We start from the raw sequence: 20,465 nt of genomic DNA, 5'->3' as shown, positions 1-20,465 counted from the left end.
GGCAGGGAGTTCCAGGATTTTGACTAATCCACTTTAAGTACTGCCAGCCTTTCAAGTACCTCTTATTTTTATCTCATTGAATAGCCTGACAACCTCCTTGTTCTCTGTAGCTTAAGCAAAATCCTCTTGCTTGGTAAACATTGATGCAAAATAAGCATGTAGTACCTTAGCCATGCCTTCAGGCTTCATTTTCACAAGATCTCCATTTTGAATCTCTGAATGTACCTACAGAAGTTACCCAAGGCTCCTTTGTTTAGAGACAATAAGGGGATCTCCTGTGCAGTCTGTCAATCCATACATTAACGTTTCAATTAAGCTGTTCCAGCCACAAACCACTTTCCCTTAATTTCTGAACAAAGGCATTGGCACAAAGTAAATCATTTCAGGAGAAACATTTTTCACTGAACAAGTGAAAAGGTGTGGCCAATTACGAGTATTAAAACAATGGAATTGCCACAAATAAACAGCTAGCTGCAGCAGTTATTAAATCAAATCTTCTACCAAAATACTGCAGAGCTCTCCCCATTTTCACATAACTGTTTACTTATTGGTGGTGCTCAAGCAAATTTATGTTGCACCTTTTTCATGATTCTAATAGCTTTCCTTCAATTTTTTTTCAGTATCAGGTGAACACTCGGTTACCTAAATAAAATTAAAGCACAAGAACATTAACTGCTAAACAAAAATAAAAATACCTGGAAAAACTCAGCAGGTCTGGCAGCATCTGCGGAGAGGAACACAGTTAACGTTTCGAGTCCGTATGACTCTTCAACAGAACTAAGTAAAAATAGAAAAGAGGTGAAATCTAAGCTGGTTTGGGGGGGGGTGGGTGGGTAGAGCTATCCAGCTCTACCCCCCCACCTTAAACCAGCTTATATTTCACCTCTTTTCTATTTTTACTTTGTTCTGTTGAAGAGTCATACGGACTCGAAATGTTAACTGTGTTCCTCTCCGCAGATGCTGCCAGGCCTGCTGAGCTTTTCCAGGTATTTTTATTTTTGTTTTGGATTTCCAGCATCTGCAGTTTTTTGCTTTTAATATTAACTGCTAAATGTTTTGATGCAATACTTTACTGCCCAACCTAAAGTTGGTATTAGGCAACTTGGAACCTGCGCTCTGGTTTAGCCCTTTGGAAAACTTGCTTTTAGGGCAGATAACATCATAGAAAGATTACAGCTATAATTTCCTCCTGGTTCCCTTCACTGTCATGAGTGGGTCACTGTAATGTCCAGGAGTCTGTTCAATTCCTTGATTGTTGGTCATATGACAGTAAATGACTAAGACACAAAAATACACAAATTTTGAAGCTGGAGATACACTACCAAGTACAATCTGTAAAAACCCTGCAAGCTACAAAAAGGTTGAATGGTACTGGGAACGCCTAGCAGCTACCTAAAAGTGCAGAAACCTTGTACAATTCTGCATCGATTGCCATATTAAATTGACATTTCTGAGATCTGCTGCAAATCTGATGCCATATGCTGCCTGGTTAAAGGCCACAACCCTGATGGTATTGAACTTTTGCTACTTAAACAATTTGCCTACTCTCAAGTATACAAAACAAGCAAAGATTTTCACATCATATATTTCAAGGCCAGGAGGAAGTCAACAAAGACACAGGAGATCAACAACTTCTACCTTAAAAGAAAAATTAGCTTAATTTCCTCTTCAATGCGGCCAATTCCACAATTCCTCAAAGCCCCAAAGCTGCAGGACATATCCAGAAGTTAACCCAACTCAATGTGCAGAATTTGAAATCAGGGCAAAGAAATTCTACAACTCTACAAGAACTTGTGCAAAATTGAGCAGCCTAATATTATTAGGATGCAGTAGCATAATAGCTATACAGGATGGCAAACCAGATGTTGAAATGATAATAAGGAATTATTGTGAAAATGGATTTTTAAAAATATTTTTGGGAAACATTGTGTTATGCTGTGAAGAAGGCTGTGTGTGTGTGTGTGTGTGTGAATAATTTAAGATGGAGAAAGGTTTCTACAAAACAAGTTGTCTGGGAGGTTTAAGGCATGAAATGCTAGAGGAGCTGGGTTTACACATCTGCAATAAGATATTATGGTTGAGGTGAATAGGTTGGATCTAACATTTGCATTTTTGATAAGTTGAGAGTTCATTTGAATATCAAAGCAAAGTCAGAGGTGAAAAGAAGCATGTTTGCATCTTGCAGGAGTTCCATAGGTAAATAGGAGAGGGTATATTATATTTTATTGACCTGAAAGAGACAAAATAGCAACATGAAAGATTTTATATTTGGAAGGGTTTGAGTTTCAAAGAGGTGCGAGAACAATGAAACCTGAGATGAAAGGGAGGGAAAAGGTATTTTAGCTGTAGAGCTGTTAGCTGTAGCTCCGGGCTGGGAGAAGATGCAATTTGAACCAGCTATCCAGTAAAGCCAGAAAAGTACTGGGCTGCAAAAAGCAGTCTTGTTCTAGAGTTTTGGATTTCCACAGCTGAGTGGGAGAAAGTTTAAGAGGTCATGTGGCATGCCTTTATTAAAGCTACAGCAGTTTGCTGTGGGTAATATTATCGGATTTTTATAGTTAAACATCTATAAGGGAGCATTGCCTCGAAGGCGTTTACTTGCGGGTTTGACCAAGTAGAGTGTCTTTTTGGGGGAATGTTTCGTAAGACTAATTTTAACTGTGCAACTGTAATCTTGTGTGATTAAGTTTTCTTTTATTCTTGTCAATAAAACTTTTACTTTTAATTTTTAAAATCCCAGAAGTGTTACTGGACTTCCTGCTGCTGAGATCAGTACGTTTTCTTCTAGTTTTCAAAATACAAAAAAAAAAGGTAAGCCAAGTTTCCCTCTGGGATTTGGTTTGCGTAGCAATTAACATCTGGTCATAACACTATGAAATTGAGTTTGATTAACAATCTAGGTTGGCACCTGTACAAATCAACTTGCAAGCTGCTTCATATTTCTATCATTCAAAACACAACTGGCTCACTAATATTCTTCAGGAAACAGAACCTATGTCACCTACCTCATCTGACCAAAGCAACGCCAGCCCTACACTACATGGCTAACTCTAATGCCCTACGAAATGGTCTGCCAAGGTAAATCAGATGCACAAACAATTGCTATGATGCAGGGCAACTGGGCAAGACTACTACTATGGCACAATCATAAACTAGAGAAGCAATGGTTTGAAGCAAACAGATTATGGCAAGACAAAAAGAACCAGCCAAGCCAGAGCGCATGGCTTAGCCTCAACATCAGACTTCTGGGGATGTACTGACCACTTACTGATGACACATCAAACATTTCTTTTCCAATATGTATATATACACAACTTTAAAACAGTTTGTAACAGCACTATTGTAAAAATGTTTACTTACCCTGACTGTCCCACTGTAACCAGAACCAATTTTGTACAATCCGTCTTTAGCCAAAAGATACAGGAATGAGCCATCACTCTGCAGTAGACACCAATCATCTTCATCTGTAAATACCTCTTTAAGAATCCATTTGTGCATTAAAGCTACTTTCTTTATTCCATTAGTGAACCAGTCCTGTATTTGAATTTTTCCAACTAAGACTGCTTGCACACTCCTTTGCAGAGCGTTTAGAATGGTTGGCACCTAAAAGCAAGTAAAACTGAAATATTAAGTTGAACAATCACACAAAAATGCTGACAAGGTAAAGCCACTAACTGGATAAGTTGAAAATCAAGCTGCAGTCACTTCATTTAATGCAAGATGCTTATTAGATATGCATCATGTGGAAATATATTACAGTTGCAATGAGCAACTTCAGTGGGCATGGAATACTTAACTCCATGAAGTCAGGACAAGGAAATAGGCCGTCCATTTGATTAGCACACCAAGTTCTTCCAATGGCTTGTACCCTCACATATATGTAAATAGTTTTCCTTTATGAAATAGGTCTTACATTAAGTCAATTTTCACATATCAAATAATTGATTCTAAAACCCATCCATCTCACACCAATAAATTCAACCTCCCATAATACCTTGAATGATGAAAACTTGTATTCATACTGGATCTTTAACATAATCGAACATCCCAGTGCTTCACAGGGGTTACTTAGAGGGAAATAGGTGGGATTACTGATAGCATGGATGTGTGATTGAAAGATCATCCTCAGGGTCAAATAGAACACTGAGGTAGTGAACAGTCTGGATCGGCCTCAATGTTGCCAGGGGAAGGGATGGAGTCAGTAGTTAGGGAACAGAGTTTCTGATGGGAACCAAAGGCACTGGCTTCAATCTTCTCAATGTTAAATTGGAATTAATTTCTGCTCATCCAATACTGGATGTTGGACAAGAAGTCTGACAATTTAGAGACAGCAGAGTGGTCGAGAGAGGTAACGGTGAAGTAAAGCTGGATGTCATCAGTAAACATTTAGAAACTGACATTGTGTTTTAAGATGAAGGCACCAAGGAGCAGCATGTAGATGAGATATAGGAATGTGACCAAGGATAGATCCTTGGAAAACGCCAGAGGTAATTGTGCAGAAATGGGAAGCGAAACCATTGATGGCAATTCTCTGGCTATGCCTAGATAGATAAGAATAGTACCAGGCATGTGCAGCCCCATCTAACTGGATGATAGTGGAGAGGCAATGTAGGAGAATGCTGTGATGAACTGCATCAAAGGCTTAGACAGATCAAGAAGGATAATGAACACAATTAGGGAACCTAACCTTTTCAACATGTCACATTTTAGCCAGAAAACTGTTATTAGGCTCTGAACGGCCAGCAACATATGCCCCCAATTTGCTTGACCTGCCAAGTCAAAATTAGCACAAAGGCAGCAGGAGTGCAACTACAATCTAAACTTTTACAAATTTTTTCTTATTTATTTATATTTAGCAAGTTAATTGAATTAATAGTGATGTGAAAAGAATGCATTTTTGTTTAATACATCCTTCATTAAAAGCATGTATGGTATAATTTAAACCCTATCCCCAGAGATCTGTACTATTGTGGAAATGACCATTATGATGGTTCCCATTGGTACAAAACATAAGTAGATTTCACACAGGATGTAGTCTGAAGTAAAATTGGTCTAAGCATTAAATACACATTTACAAAGCTTTATACTTGGGAAAAAATATATATAATTTAAGTGTTGTGAGCTAAGAATTCAATACGAGAGGACAGTATGGAAAGTGATTCAGTAAATCAAAGAATTACTGATTCTTGGGCACTTGCAAGCTCTCAACTCTCTATAAAGTCCAAGCCATTGGTCTCATATCTGGGGGTCTTTCAGCACCCGTCTCACAACAGAAAGCTTATTGTACAGTCAATCCATTACTCAGCTTCAAATTAAGTCATATTCTTTTACTGACATCTGTTCTGCTTCCTAATTTCCAGATATAACACCTTAGTTCGCTTCCTCCGTGCTGTGACACCACTGCATTGAGATAAGCAGTCACCTGCAGTCTCCTTAACTTCATTATTTTTAGGTTCCCAAAGCTTTGGACTTTACCTTAGTCTGACTTTTCTTCAAATAATATTCTAAAACCCAAGCTAAGCATCACCTAATTACATTTCACCTTACCATGTACTTTTGACTGTATCTTCATTAAGAACCTTTGCCTTTTACCTTGACTTTACAACAAAAAAATCTTACATATCAGTGTTGCAATAAATTCGCTCAACAAACTCATATCCCACCTCGAGCTTACATGTTATTGTTGCATTCAATCCCTCAAATTATTCAATCATATCTTGGCTAATCTGCATTTCAACTCCTATTTATCCACCTCATTGCCGTATCCTTTGAATATCCTCACCCAACAAAAATCTATCAATCTCAGGTCTTCAAAATTTCAATTGATGCAGAATCTATAGTTTTTTGGAGGGCAGCATTTTAAATTCACTAGAATGACAAAAGATAAAGCCTAAGCAAATTTAGGAAATTGAAAAAAAAAACAACTTTCCAAATAAAATCAAGTTACCTGAATAGGTTGGCAAGCATGGCTGCCATTACTGGTAAGAATTGCTGACACAGCCTGTAGAATCTTGCCCGTATCTCCCCAAGCAACTACCAAACTGAAGAGGCAGGCACAAGATAAAGCGGTCAGTGACTGGCTGATATTGTCTGCCATTCCAGTGCTTCTTATTGTTGTTTCCAACAATAAATGAAAAAGAGATTCTGTGGACAAAATCACATTAACCATCAATTAAGACTCATATTACTCGGATATAAATGGCTCAATTAATCATTGTGATTATTCAGAGTCAAATAAATATAATCAGATCTTTCACTCAACCTGCATCTCAGAAATATTAATTTGAGGGGAACCTTTGCCCTCCCCATCTTTAATTACAAGCTTACCACGGACATGGACCAGAGAAAATACATCTGCTCTCAAGCTTCCAATTAAGTTACTAAAACCAGAATTGATGCGAGCATAGACCCTCCCAATTGTCAGCAAGCATCCACTGTCAACTTAGCATTCCCACACGGTGACACTGCCAAAACTAGGAATTCACAAATGTGAAACAAAAGTGTGAAATACAAGTGTAAAAGTTGGAAGCTTTACTTGTTAACTATACCAAATGCCAATCAGGAATAATGAAGTGGATGTTGTCTCTGATTTTTGAGACACAACTTTCTTCATTTGATTCATTTGGAAATCAGGATGTTAACTTGTGCTATTCATATTTTAATGCAAAGTTTAAAAATGCAAAAAAAATCTAAATATCCAATTTGTTTCTCAAGACCAAGCTCTTGTAACTTGTTAATGGTTGCTGCCGTACATCTAAATGGCCTGGATTTGTGTGGTCAGCATTGAAGTGACGGCGCTAGCCACTGACCTCAAAGGTAAGTGGCCACAAAGATCCAGCATCTCTGCGCAACAGATTTCACTTTTCCCCGAAGTTAATTTGAATCTGGTGTAAACAAGTCAAGGGGCTCTCCAGGAGTCCATCAACCAGGCAAGCAGTCAATCACAATGAAGTGTCCGCAGACAGCAAACCAGAAAGTAAAATGCACTGGTTATCCCTTCACTTTTATTAAATTTTACCAAGAGTGAAATAAATGATTGGGACATACACATTCAAAGTTTAAATATCAAAACATTTTTAAAAAACTTAAATCTTGGCATTTAACCAGAATGGTACATAAATGTAAAATTAGTTTTTCAGGGCCAGAGAGGGTCTTCAGCATTGGTTATGACTTCATGCACCATTAAACCCCAGTTGCACCTCATTGACAAGGAGTAACTTTTTGAGGGTTTTCAACTGGGATATCATAGAGTGAAAGGAGAGCTTCTGGCAAGTTCAGTGATTTTTAATTGATTATAGCCGCTGAAGACACCCAATAGAGAAGCATGGAATCACTGACAGTAACTTCTGGATTCCCATGTTCACTACAAATGTGTGGACTCCAAAAGTTGCTGCTAGCTTCAGAGGAGTAGCGATGGTGAATGTTGACAGATTCGCCATCATTTCTACCGCAAAATCCGGACCATTAACTGAAGCATTTTACACCATGACGAATAAAATTTTCTACATTTTTTTCCCGTTTTCATATGTATTGTACAATTTTAGATAACTAGCTGAAGCTTCATTTAACACTTCAAAACTCTGGTAATTTACTTCCTTCTTTACCACTGCACGACATGCACTAAATATCATAAAAACATACTAAATCACTAATTTAGTTTTACAGCATTACTTCGTTCATCAAGCCTCTTACTCGAACCTGCCTCAATTCTGATATATTTAGGAAGACCCCATTAGATCTTCTGGACGGAATCCTAGGAATACCAGAGGACACTATCCAAAAGGATGGGTAAAATAGTTATGTCTATGAAGAACAGCGCAACACTGCTAGCAATGATGGACGATTTTGCTCCATTGTCTAGGATAAAATAGCCTGCATGAATACTAGCAGTGTTGGGATGAACGGAAAGGCAAGTGTTGAAATACAAATGCAATAATTTCTCCTACAAATATACAGCCAGCCACTCCTTAAGTGAGGGCTCTCTCTAACTGTACAGTACAGCCTTATCAGGCAATCCAACTAATGTTTAGTTTGTTGAACATAGTTCATTAAAATGTTCAATATCTCAATAGGTCCAAATTTAGCTAGTTATTAACTTTACCTAGAACATCAGGTGGTTCTGACTGGAGACCTTCTGGTTGTTGCCCCTGAAGCATGTCAAGTAGAGCCTGTAAACTTCTCAGACACAATGCAGGATGAGAGAACCGTGTTTCTTTTATAAGCTCAAATACACCACAAAGTCCAATTCCTATGATCTGTTAACACAAGAATTTATACAATTGTACACTTATGAATAACAATTAATATACGTCAGCTGTGTTTAACTTTTCTATGGGATGAAAAAACATTCACTCTTGCTACAATTCAAACCATTGTACATTACGATTGGATCTCTCCAAGCAGTGTTTATTGTAGAACAGTCTTTTCTCTGACTTGCAAAGACAGAAGGAATTGTATCATTTAGTGTATATATGATAGTGTATATGATAGGAAGCAGGGTCTCTTTGAAGCAGCAAGGTGAAATTATTGCTGTAGGTTTTTTTAATGGCGGTATTGTGAAATGTATCTTTTTTTTTTAGAACGATCATGTTAAACAACATTTCCAGTACAGAAATTAAGCTTGTTGGAGAAACAAAGGTGGCAGGTGAAAGAAAATATGATATTGGGAATCATTTGACTGACTTCTCTTCAGATTGCACTCTGCTTGCTGAATATTAAGTTTTAACCATAAGTACTGATTATTAGTTCCCATCGCAATTGGCCATGAGTTAATTAGTGCATTCCATAGAGGTTCAGTTGTGATTTGTCATTGCCTTCTAAGTATAAAATTTCAACAATTCAAGTGCATTTTTAATTTTGCATTGTGTCTGGGAAAATTAGATATTATATATTAAAAAACCTAGCAAATAAAGTGTTCAGCCGAATTGTAAGACAATTGCATTAAGATTCAGGCAGATCACTGCAAAATCTTACAATTATTTCTTAAGTTTTAAAAAAAATTATTCCTCATCCTCTTTTCCCAACACACGATCTTTCAGTTTTATCAGGAAATCTGATGAAAGATTACTGACCTGAAACATTAACTCTGTTTCTCTCACCACATATGCTGCCTGACCCGAGTGTATTCAGCAATTTCTGCTGTTCTTTCAGATTTCCAGTATACACTGTTTTGCTTTTGTAATAGAATTTTAGCTGCTTACCTTGGGTAGTTTAATTGAAGGCTCCCTTGATTCCTCCTCCTCATCACTGTCCGAATCTCCACTCTGAATAGAATTCTTTGAGGCCAAAGTCAGGGAGGCTTCTTTCCGTTGCCATTCCAAGACACATTGGCGTACATTGCAGTAAACATTGAAGGCCGAGGGGTTGCTATGGACTTTGATATCTGGAATAGGCGATGCGTTTTCCAAATTCTCAGTCTGAAGGAGAAGCCATAATTCAGAATCCTACTGCATCGGTAATAATGAAAATTCTTGAACAAATTTTATGGCTCATCACTCATGCTTATCCAGAGCACAAAAATCATGAGCAGTAACCAACATAGGCCATGCTTCACAAATGTATTGAATTTGATGCAACCAAGGGCAGACAAGGTCTATCCAGCAAATAAAATTTAGTTGGGATTTTCAGGGACTACTTGGCAATCTCTTTATCATCAAAACTGCTGCTCTGTGAGTATTAATCGTGCTTATATAATTAAAAACCGGCATAAAATTAAAAACTAAGCAGCAAGTAGAATATACTCTGGTGTGATGGACAACAATGGGCAGCCTAGCTCTGCAGTGTTAGGTCACTTGGCTTTTATATTGTTCACAAGGGAAGGTTATTTCTTGCATTATAAAATGTAGTTATGATGTGGAGGGAGAGAGAGCACAAGAGGGAATAGTGAAAATGTTTTGGCTGAGGAGGCCCAGCAGAAATTCATATGATCCAACGAGATCTCATGATTGATGAAATTGATTATTCATATTGCGCACAGCGTATATGAATGGCAACTACAAGTTATTTTGTATGTGGAGAAGATGCATCAAGATTGTTAAAAGGTTAGTGATCTCTCCAATGCTTAATGGACACTACCAGCCAAATGGAAGACACTCAATACAACAGTCATTCAAGATCTCAGTATTCTGAAAAGGAAGAAGCACCATATGCCCAATTAGGAGTAACGGATGAATCATTGCCTTCTGGAGTGTTGTTTTAAAATAAGACTGATGCTTAACCTTTGCAATGATCATTAAAATCTAACTACGTAGAACAGATAAGACCAGACCAACCTTCTACTTCCAGTGTTACCTTGTCAACATTCCTAATTTCAAAATCTCACCCATGTGCATATGATTCAGAGTACAAGTTATACCCAAGCAGTAATAAATTAATTTTCAGGCAGTGGAAATTTTAATTAAGTTAGTATGTTTATTTCTTAAAACTTTAGTAATACGTTTTTTCTCTGTTTCTTGCCATCTGAGAGTTCTTAAACATCTAACTTTGAAAGCTTCAAGAAATTAAGTAATAGAAAAGGAAAATTTTATTAAACAAAAATCAATTTTTCATCAATAATAATGGTGAGGCTAAAAGCACTTATTATGGAGGAAAGCAGATAGTGCCCACACATGCAGTCGAATATGGAAATCAGGAGGCTGCTGTCTGATATGCCCTACTCTTCTCCAAGCTTCGCTACACCTGTACTTCACTGCAAAACATGGCATTCAAACACACAAAGGGCATGAAGTTAAGCTATTCATCCAGGAGATACACTACTAAACATGCCAAAAATGTTAGGGCTGGGCATTTAAGTGGAAGTGAATTTTTAACAGCTCACTAAGTCTTAATTACTGCCAAGCCACCTCTCTGGCACTAAAAATTCACTTTTACAAAAAGGAGCTGCATTCATTAAGATTTTAATTATTGTTCAAGATTTTAAAAGGCTTAATATTTTTCACTTTTTCTGTCTCATCTCTTCTGAAATCTCAATTTTTATTTCTCTCCATTTCATTTTCTGTACATTAACTTTTGAATTAAATACTTTAACTTACACTTCCATATTCAGATTTTGCACCTCAACAGAAACTCTTCAATGGTATTTAAGGAGTCACACAACTCCTTTCTAATTATTGCAAGTCCCAATGCAAAAGCCCACAAAGTCTGTGTGAAACTAAGTGAAATGAACAGTTACCACCATTCCTTTACCACTGAACACAAAATCTCAGCTCATGTAGCATTTCATGGCAATTCAACATCATTTAAACAGGGTTTTAAAAGTGTTCTGAGCACCAAAGGCCCTTTTGGGGAAGATGGCATATTAGTAATTTTTTTCTCCCTAAAAACTGTATTATTTAATTCTATTTGGGCATACGATAGCATTAACTTGAATTCTAGACACAATAGACTTAGTCAGGCCAGTCAATAGCTGTTAAATTATTCTAAGCAATATGCATGAAGTGCTTTGTTTGGGAAAAGTCAAGAACTTTTAAACATATCTATTTAGCTTCTTTTTCTTATTTAAAGAAAAGAGACGGTCTTCCACTCAAGTATAAATGGTCCCGATGTACTTTTAATTACCTGTATGAAGGAGTATCATAAAATCACAGAAAAACAGTACAGAAAAAGTGCACCTGGCCCATCATGCCTGCGCTGACTCTTTGTAAAAGCTATCCAATTAGTGCCACTCCCTTGGTCTTTTCTCATTAGCCCTGTAAACATTTTTCATTCAAGGATTTATCTTATTCCCTTTATTGAATAAGCTTCTGCCATTGTTTCAGACAGTGCTTTCCAGGTAACAACTCTCTGCATAAAAAGAAAGTCACATCAGCTCTGCTTCTTTTGCCAATCACCTTAAGCCTGGGTCTGCTGGTTACTAATCCTCCTGCCACTGAAAGCAGTTTATCATTCTCTATTCAAAACCGTTTATGATTTTGAATACTTCTGTCAAATCTCCTCTTAACCTTTTCTGCTCTAAGTAACACAACCTCAGCTTTTCCAGCCTTTCTATGTAACTAAAGTCTCTCATCCCTGGTACCATTCCAATAAATCTAATCTACAGCTTCTCTAAGGCCTTGGCATCCTATCTAAAGTGTAGTGCCCAGAATAGAGCACAATACTTTAGCTGAGGTCTACCCAATGTTTTATTAAGGTTTAGCATAACTTCCCTGCTTTTGTACTTTATGCCTCTCTTAATAAAGCCAAGTTCCCAAGCAGCCTTCTCAACTTGCCCTGCAACCTTTAAAGATTTGTATACATACATCCCAGGTTATTCTGTTGCTGCAACCCCTTTAAAATTGTACAATTTTACACTGCCCGTCCTCATTCTTCCCACGAAAATATATCACTTCACACGTGTGTTAAATTTGATCATGTCTGTCCATTTCACCAGTCTATGTTCTCCTGAAGTCCGTTACTATCATCCTCACTGTTGACTAAATTTGAGTTTTATAACATCTGCAACCTTGAAATTATGGCCTATATACCCAAGCTCAGGTCATTAGTATTTATCAAAAGGAGCAGTGGCCCTAATACTGGCCCATGAGGAGCACCACGGCAGAATCTCCTCATTCCAGGAAAACAACCATTCACCACTATTCTTTGCTCCTTAGCCAATTTTCTATCCGGGTTGCCACTGTTCCACTTCAGTCCCATGGGCTTTAATTTTGCTTACAAATCTACTGTGTGGTAATATGTCAATATAGCGAGAGAGGGCGTTGGAGGGGTTGAAAGATTTAGGGAGGAAATTCCAGAGTGTGGGGCCTATGCAGGTGAAGATTGTATTTTCATATTAATTATTCCTAATCGCAAGCCATTACCTACTGCCCAGTGCAGTTTTTTCCTCTTCAAACTGCTGAGCAAAGAGATGTACTTGCCTTTGTTCGTGTTTTCACTTTGGACTTGGTCTTCTGCTTCCTTTTAAGTTTTTTCTTGCTCAAAGCTTTTTTATTTCTGGAACAATAATGAACAACTTGAGAACTAAAGATACATTTACACAAGTTAATCCTTGCAGCCTTCGCCTCCAGAAAAAAACAGGTTTATTTTTCAAAAAACAACTAAGCAACTTAAAACCAATATATTGAAAAATTTAATATAAATTTGAAATTATCTAGCTATAATTTTGTACTGGTGATTATTTTATTAGTGCTGCACTAATATACTTGCTGTGCTCACTATTAGAGCAGAAACATAAAAAAAACAAGCTTACCTTCAAGTTTAACAATTTGACACTTCAATAATTTGCTGATAAATATCTATTTTATGCACAAAATAAAGTACAGCCGTTTTGTAAACACTTGTCCACCTTAATATAAGTGAGCCAGTAAATGGTTTTTAAAAGGGCAAAAAAACACAAGTGGTTTTTATAATAGATTGTAACTTTGGGCACTGCATTTTCTTCAATTCACAGTTCTTCTCATTGATTTCCAAGAACAAGAAAACAGCACAATTGTTTGAAGTAGACAAACAATTTGCCATACCTCATGGATAGCGCTGAGTCTGCATTTTGAAGTGCACATTTGCTGTGCTGTACTTTGGTTTGCCTACAAACCCTGCCCCCACAGTTAGTCAGATCCTCTGGCTCGCTTTCCAGTGCAAATAGACTAAGCCCAGTACTTTGGACTGTTTCAACAACCTTTGGTCTTTCAAGTTTGAAAATGGAGAACTAGTTTTGTGTTTGGATATGCAGCAATGTTTGACAACATGATAATATTTTAAAAACTGAAATTTTGAATAGTACAAAAAAGCTCGGACAAAGTAGTTGTGCCTGCAGCATAAACTACTTCAAAAGTTGATTTGCCACCTAAATTAATGTTGAAGTTTGACAAATAAACAGGAGCCCTCACTTGTTCTTGGACTCAGGGCCTTCCATAGGAAAATCAAGAGTTTCTTCATTGCAGATGCCACAGGGGAAACTAAGTGGAACAGTTTTCAATGTGTACTGTTCAAGTATGCAATTTACAGTACAATAGATCACTACCCATAGATTCTACATCAGAAACACCTAGTTCCATTACAGTAGCATTGCCCATCTCTGTCCCCATTTCAACCCACCCACTGCTAAAACCCTTATCCATGTTTTTGTTAGCTTCAGGCTGAACTACTCCAATGTTCTCCTGACCAGCCTCCCATCCTGCACAAATTTGAGCTCAGCCAAAACTCTGCTGCCCATATCTTAACCTGCACCAAGTCCCACTCACCACCATCCCGTGCTTACTGACCTACATTGGCTCCCAGTGCATCAACACCTCAGTTTTAAAGTTCTCATTCTGGTGTTCAAACTCCTTTATGCTTTATGGCCTCGTTTCTTCTTTATCTCTGAAACCTCCTCCTGCCCTATAAGCCTCCTAAAACTCTACGTTTCTCCAACTCTGGGCTCCTACACAACCCCGGCTCCATTTGCCTCACCAACTGTCTGGACTTTAAATTCTAGAATTCCCTCCCTCAATCCCTTCAATTCACTCTTCCCCAGTATGACCCTTATTAAAACCTATTCTGACCAAACTTTTAGCCACCCCTCTTAAAATCTCCTCCTTTGGTTCAATGTTAATTTTCATCCTATGCTTTTCGAAACAGCTTGGGATATGTTCCTACATTAAAGACACAGTAGAAATACAAGTTGTTGTACTGCATCAGATTCCTGACCTTCACGAGCAGAAATGACCTTCAAACTTTCATTTTCCTGAGGAAACATTCCATGTAAAATGCTTCCTTTGGAAAAATTAATCTACTGGTTTACATATAGAATAGGAAAATTATGCACTATCTGGCAGTCCGTCTCCCACTTCACTATCTTGAAACTTCTGCAGCAGACAAGTCACGGCCACTTTATGTCTCATCAGCTTTGGAAACTTGTGGGAAATCATAAGGACACTTATCACTGTGGCATTGATATTGATTTGTTATAGCATGCACAGAACACTTTTTCACAATTCGGGTATGGCATTTACAATGAAGAAACATGCCTCTTAACATTTTCTGCTGTAGGCTTTAAGTTCAAGAAAAATTGAGAACAAACCTACATATAAATATCTAGTCCATTGCTCAATATAATCAATGTAATTTCATCATAAAATGTACAATTTTAGGCATACATCATTGTTCTGTTCAAACTGAATTATAGTTTTTATGCCCATGAACTTAGGACAGTCATTAATGACTTCAAGTTATGTGGATTCACACTCCATCTATCAAACAACAAATAATTACAGTTAAAAAGAATAATCTGGACAAGACTGACTACAAATGCTTTTTTGAAAATGTCTAGGAGTGAACTACCAAAATGCTAACACTAAGATTAAGTAACATTAAGGATTAAAGGAATTTTATTGTAACAAATGCACTTTACAGGAGCTCATCTAAACCCCATATGTTACTTTGAATCTGATGAAAAATAAATGTAACAAAATTTAACATTTCTCCTTATTAATGTAGTGTATTAACTGCAAGTCATTGTAATTTACTGTACAACTTTACATCCCTGCATTGTACATTCCTGATCACTTGGAAAACCTAACCTACCATTGCTGTATCAGTTCCATTGATTTAAATAAATGCATTAATTTCACTTTTTCCTTTCTACATCCTTTTCTTATAAAGTTTGCCTTAGATTGAGACTCATGTCCTTACTCCCCACTCCTAAATCACCCATGTCCCTCAGCCAAAAAGGGAATCGAGCAACTTGTTCTTCACAGATGTAAACATAGAATGAAAAAAGCCCTTTAGCCCATTTCTTTGACATCATATAAAATATGGGCTCAATAACAACCATTTAATCATCCAAAATATTTTCCGTATTAATGCTTCCTCCCTAAGGATAATACATTGTAACATGGGGGGAGATGGTGGCGTAGTGGTACTGTCACTGGCCTAGTAATCCAGTGGCCTTGGCTAATGCTCTGAGGACAAGACTTCAAATCCCACCACAATAGCTAGTGGAAATTAAATTCAATTAATAAAAGAAAAATCTGAAATATAAACTTAATCTCAGGACCATGACAACGATCATCAATTGTTGTAAAAACCCATCCGGTTCACTACTGTCTTTTGGGGAAGGAAATTTGCTATTCTTACCTGGTCTAGCCTACGTGTGACTCCAGACCCACAGCAATGTGGCTGACTGTTAACCCTCTGAAATGTCCTAGCAAGACACTCAATTCAAGGGCAATTAGGGATGGGCAACAAATTCTGGCCTTGCCAGCGACGTCCACACGCCACGAAAGAATTTAAAAAGGCTGGTAGCTACAAAATATAAGTTAATCAGACTTCCCACTTTCACTATCTGAGGGCAACACCTTATATATTTCAAGACACCACCTCCTAACATCCAAATTAAAACTGCAGGCAGACATAGCCAATTACCAAATTACACAGCAAATTACCAAAGACAAGAATACATATTCTACACAAAATGGCACAATAGTGCAAAAATATTTAGGGTAAGCAATTCAAGACAGAAGCCTATCAAAATAACATGAGCAAAGAACAAACTGAACATGTCCAAGTGGTATTAAAAAAAAGTTGCATTTAATGTCTTTAATAGGGAAATTTCTACAATTTGTATATGACCAGAAATATACAAGGTGATACTATTATGGTTTAAAATAAAAAGGTTCAGGTGTAAGTTGTTTCCCAGTTGCAGGCAGGCTACCTGGTCTGCGTATTATCTAGGCTACAGTTAACTTTATTTGAACAAATTGGGTAAGGTCATTCTGCCCGTAACAGCAATTGGAATTTGAAGACCAGGCACTAACTAACTTCCGTAAGCCAAGTAAAATAAAGCCCCAAATAGCCAAGATAGCCTCATTCCCTTAATATCGTTGGTTAATATCTTAATTATGTGTTCATTGAAAGAATCTGATCTTGGACAATGAAACCTGCCTTTTAAGTTCCAGAAAATTGTACATGAGTCATGGTATTTTATTCCATCTGTAACTACCTGTTTCAAACAATCCATTGCTTACAAACCAACTAAATAGAGTTGCTGTGGAGTCACCATCCACGTATCATTTCAAAGGTGAGAAAATAACCTATGGCAAAAATACCAAAACTTGAGCTTTAATTATTTTGCAACAGTTTACATCATTTCTAAGCATCTCAACGCCAGACTCACTGCAGTCTTATGTTGGTGAATTTTCTCGTTTGTAAATAAATTTAGACTGAACTACGCAATGTGATATTGTGATACTAACTGACCTTTGGAGGGGATAACGAGTTTGTGTTGTTTAAATAGCGGGAGTACCCTGTATCTACAGCTGGTCGCTCCAGTGTCAGGTCCTTAGCCATTGTATAACTGCAGTCTGAATTTAAATGACTCAAAATTTGATAGTTCAACTTGGTAATTTCTTGCTTCCCAATCAAATTAGTATGCACTTCTCTGGAGAATTAAAATTTCAGATGTAAGCATTGGCAGCAGTGTCAACTCTCCCAGACATAAGGTAGTAGGTTCAAAACCTCATTAGAAACTTCAGCACATAACCTATGATGGCATTCAGAGCAATACTGCTGTGAGTGCTACACTGTTTCAGGTGCCATCTTTCATTTAAGATGTCAAACCATCTGCCCTCGCAGGTGAGCATAAGGATCTCATAGCACTTTTAAGTAGCCTGACCAATATTTATCTCAACCAGCATCTCTAAGGAATAGATTATGGGGTTGTTGATCGTACTTATGAGTGGAACCTTATATGCATGTTGGCTAATGTATTTTTTTTACCTACAAAGAAATGGCTACACATCAAAAAGTAGTTCATTCTCAATGGTGTAATTTGGTACATTCTGAACAGTGAAAAGCATCAACTAACTGAAAGCTCTTTCTTGCTTATCCATCTGACTCATCGTGAAACACAGCCACTATCCTGTGCTTATGTAACATAATTAGCTCTCCAACTAGGCAAATTAGAAAAAATTCCAGTCCTGAAGGAAATGCTGCATTTCCTTTGAAACATGTTCACCTTCCATTCAATATGGATGATCAAGCCATTGCAGGCATCTACCTTTAAAAAGTCACTAAGCTTGACAACTTGGCTTCAGCTACTTATGTGGTGTCGGGAATTTTATTGTCCCAGTTGATATTTAGAACGTGAATGCAGATATGCTGACCCACATCTCTATCATATAGCAGTGTGCTCAGAAAGCATATCTGGTACACCCATACCTTGATCCCCACTGATAATTTCTTGTTATTCCATACATGCTTAGTCAATTAGTCAAATATGGTTGCTGCAATTCCAATGCAAAAACTTAGCTCATAACCCGGAGGAATGTTATCCAATTCCATTTATCCTAAGTAGAACAATTTCCACTATGATATTAAGTATTGAATAGCCTGGTGCAATCAACACACCTCACACCACAAAAACTCTTCTTTAGGCTGGCTAATTCAAATTCATTGCAAGCTTGCAAAAAGCTGTGTACAGCTGTTTAAGCATCACCTCATGAGGAGCACGGATACATCATCAGTGAAAAGAAGTCATATCAACTGGTGTTTAATTTTACTTTTTGGTCTTTGTCGTGTCTAGGTTTGAGTTTTCCATCTGATTTTGTTTAGCATAACAAACCTTCAGCATAACAGAACAGCAGAGAAAATAAACCAAAGTGTCACTGCAAAAACATATCCATTTGACATTACTTCTGATTTCAAAGCTGTCAGATTGATTGCAACACTCCAGGATAATGGAGTGTATCACATCACTGTACAAGATTCAATTGCAAAGAACATGTGTTGGATACCTTGAAAATAATCATTCTCTTTGGTCTCATGATCTGCAGACACTATTCCCCAAATTCTGCCTAATGCTAGGGAAATAGAAACATTTGGAATAATATACTATCGGCATCTATTCTCAGTTACCAGAACAGAGCAATTCAAGATCCTTCAATTCATGAAAGGTTGGAATCCCTCTGTCCTTATCTGGAGCCTATAAGGATTGACCTTGCATTAACTGCACTTGGAAATTTTACTCCCAGCAAACGCAAGGCCCCCTAAAAGGCCTCCCACATGAAGCCAAAACTGTATAAACCAGTGATCTACAGGCAGAGATAAAAACAAAAAACTACTGCGGATGCTGGAAATCCAAAACAAAAACAAAAACAGAATTACCTGGAAAAACTCAGCAGGTCTGGCAACATCGGTGGAGAAGAAAAGAGTTAAAACTCTTTTCTTCTCCACCGATGCTGCCAGACCTGCTGAGTTTTTCCAGGTAATTCTGTTTTTGTTTTTGTTTTGATCTACAGGCAGATGCCAATTACTGTGAGCTTGAACACTACCAGTGTATGATTCAACCAAAGTACTTGATGAAAAGTTCAAGTCCAATGTGGAAGCACACATCTTTGGGCCACCCAGCCACCAGTCGATCTTTCTTCAGAATAAAAGGAGCTCAAGATAGGTCCATGATGGGCTGACTATGAAGCAGTGTAGAGTCCAGAGTTTTTCTTACCCAAGTGTGCTTCCACTGAACAAAAAAAACTCCATACACATTGCTGCCCTCTACAGCTTGCCAAAAATGAATTATGGGAGCCCAGGTGGCAACTGCGTCAACTAATACATAAAGGTATATAGAAATTACAAAACGGAAACAGGCTATATGGAAACATATACCCCCAGTATATGCTGTTAGTCATCCACCACGAGTAAGGTTAATCCACTTGCCTATCCTGTTTCCGTTATCCTTTATCCCCCTTTTTCTTCAACAAGCCATCTATTACATTCTTAAATGCTGATATGGGGGTACTTTAAACCTAATTTGCCAGACAAAGAACTCAAGGGATCAGATGAAACACCAGTTTTACACCCTGCCCAATATTCCACACTGTTGATTTCAGTGGATAGTAATTTTTTTTTAAATCAGGTGGGATGTAAAGCCAGCTTTGCACCTGACCTCATCAGCTTCTTCACAGGTTGGGGTTAAAATTGCCCCCAAGGTCTCTGCCTCAGAAGTGAATTCCATACCCTCAGAATCCTCTTAAAATGATCTCTTCTATCCTAAATCTCTTATTTTAATATCCATGTCTGCTGATTCTAGATCCCTCAGCCACTGAAAAGTTAGTTTCTATTTTATTTGACCATTCCCTTTGTAATTTTAAACGACCATATGAACCTTTGTCTCAATGAAAACAGCTCCATTTAAAAAAAACTATACTTCCTCATAACAGGCAAAATCCTGATGAATGAACATTGCATAAAACCCAAAACCACACCCAAAACTTCAACTGTGGTTTTCCCAACATTACATCTCAACTTTTATGTTTTATACTGCTTCCCATGAAATCCATTTGCTAATTTTGTGGCTAACCCATTTGAAATCTACTTTCAAAGTCCTAGAAAGCTGAACCCTCAAAATTCACCTGCTGTTTCACATCACCCAGCTTTCCCCCAAACTATAAATATTAACAGGCCTGTGCCACATCACATCAACAGAATATGTCAGTTATCCACCGTCTTATCACTATACCCTTGCAGTTTTGTTTGGTCCTCAATTATTTACGTGCTTA

General features: G+C 37.6%; 1 protein-coding gene across 2 annotated transcripts in view; it reads right to left on the bottom strand.

The window, feature by feature from the left end:
* mycbp2 (MYC binding protein 2) overlaps window positions 1–20,465 on the bottom strand; it is a 191,023-nt gene that overhangs the window by 159,091 nt on the left and 11,467 nt on the right. For both annotated transcript variants that reach the window (XM_078545962.1, XM_078545963.1), the window contains exons 2-6: window positions 12,852–12,927; window positions 9,201–9,416; window positions 8,102–8,255; window positions 5,948–6,144; window positions 3,361–3,603 (exon numbers count right to left, since the gene is read on the bottom strand). In XM_078545962.1, coding sequence (XP_078402088.1) covers window positions 3,361–3,603; window positions 5,948–6,144; window positions 8,102–8,255; window positions 9,201–9,416; window positions 12,852–12,927 — 886 coding nt within the window. The remainder of the gene's footprint in view (window positions 1–3,360; window positions 3,604–5,947; window positions 6,145–8,101; window positions 8,256–9,200; window positions 9,417–12,851; window positions 12,928–20,465) is intronic.

This window comes from Cetorhinus maximus, chromosome 7, assembly GCF_964194155.1.
Source record: "Cetorhinus maximus chromosome 7, sCetMax3.hap1.1, whole genome shotgun sequence".
NCBI lineage: Eukaryota > Metazoa > Chordata > Chondrichthyes > Lamniformes > Cetorhinidae > Cetorhinus > Cetorhinus maximus.
The sequence above is the reverse complement of the archived record's forward strand: the minus strand, read 5'-3'. Positions and strand labels throughout refer to the sequence as shown.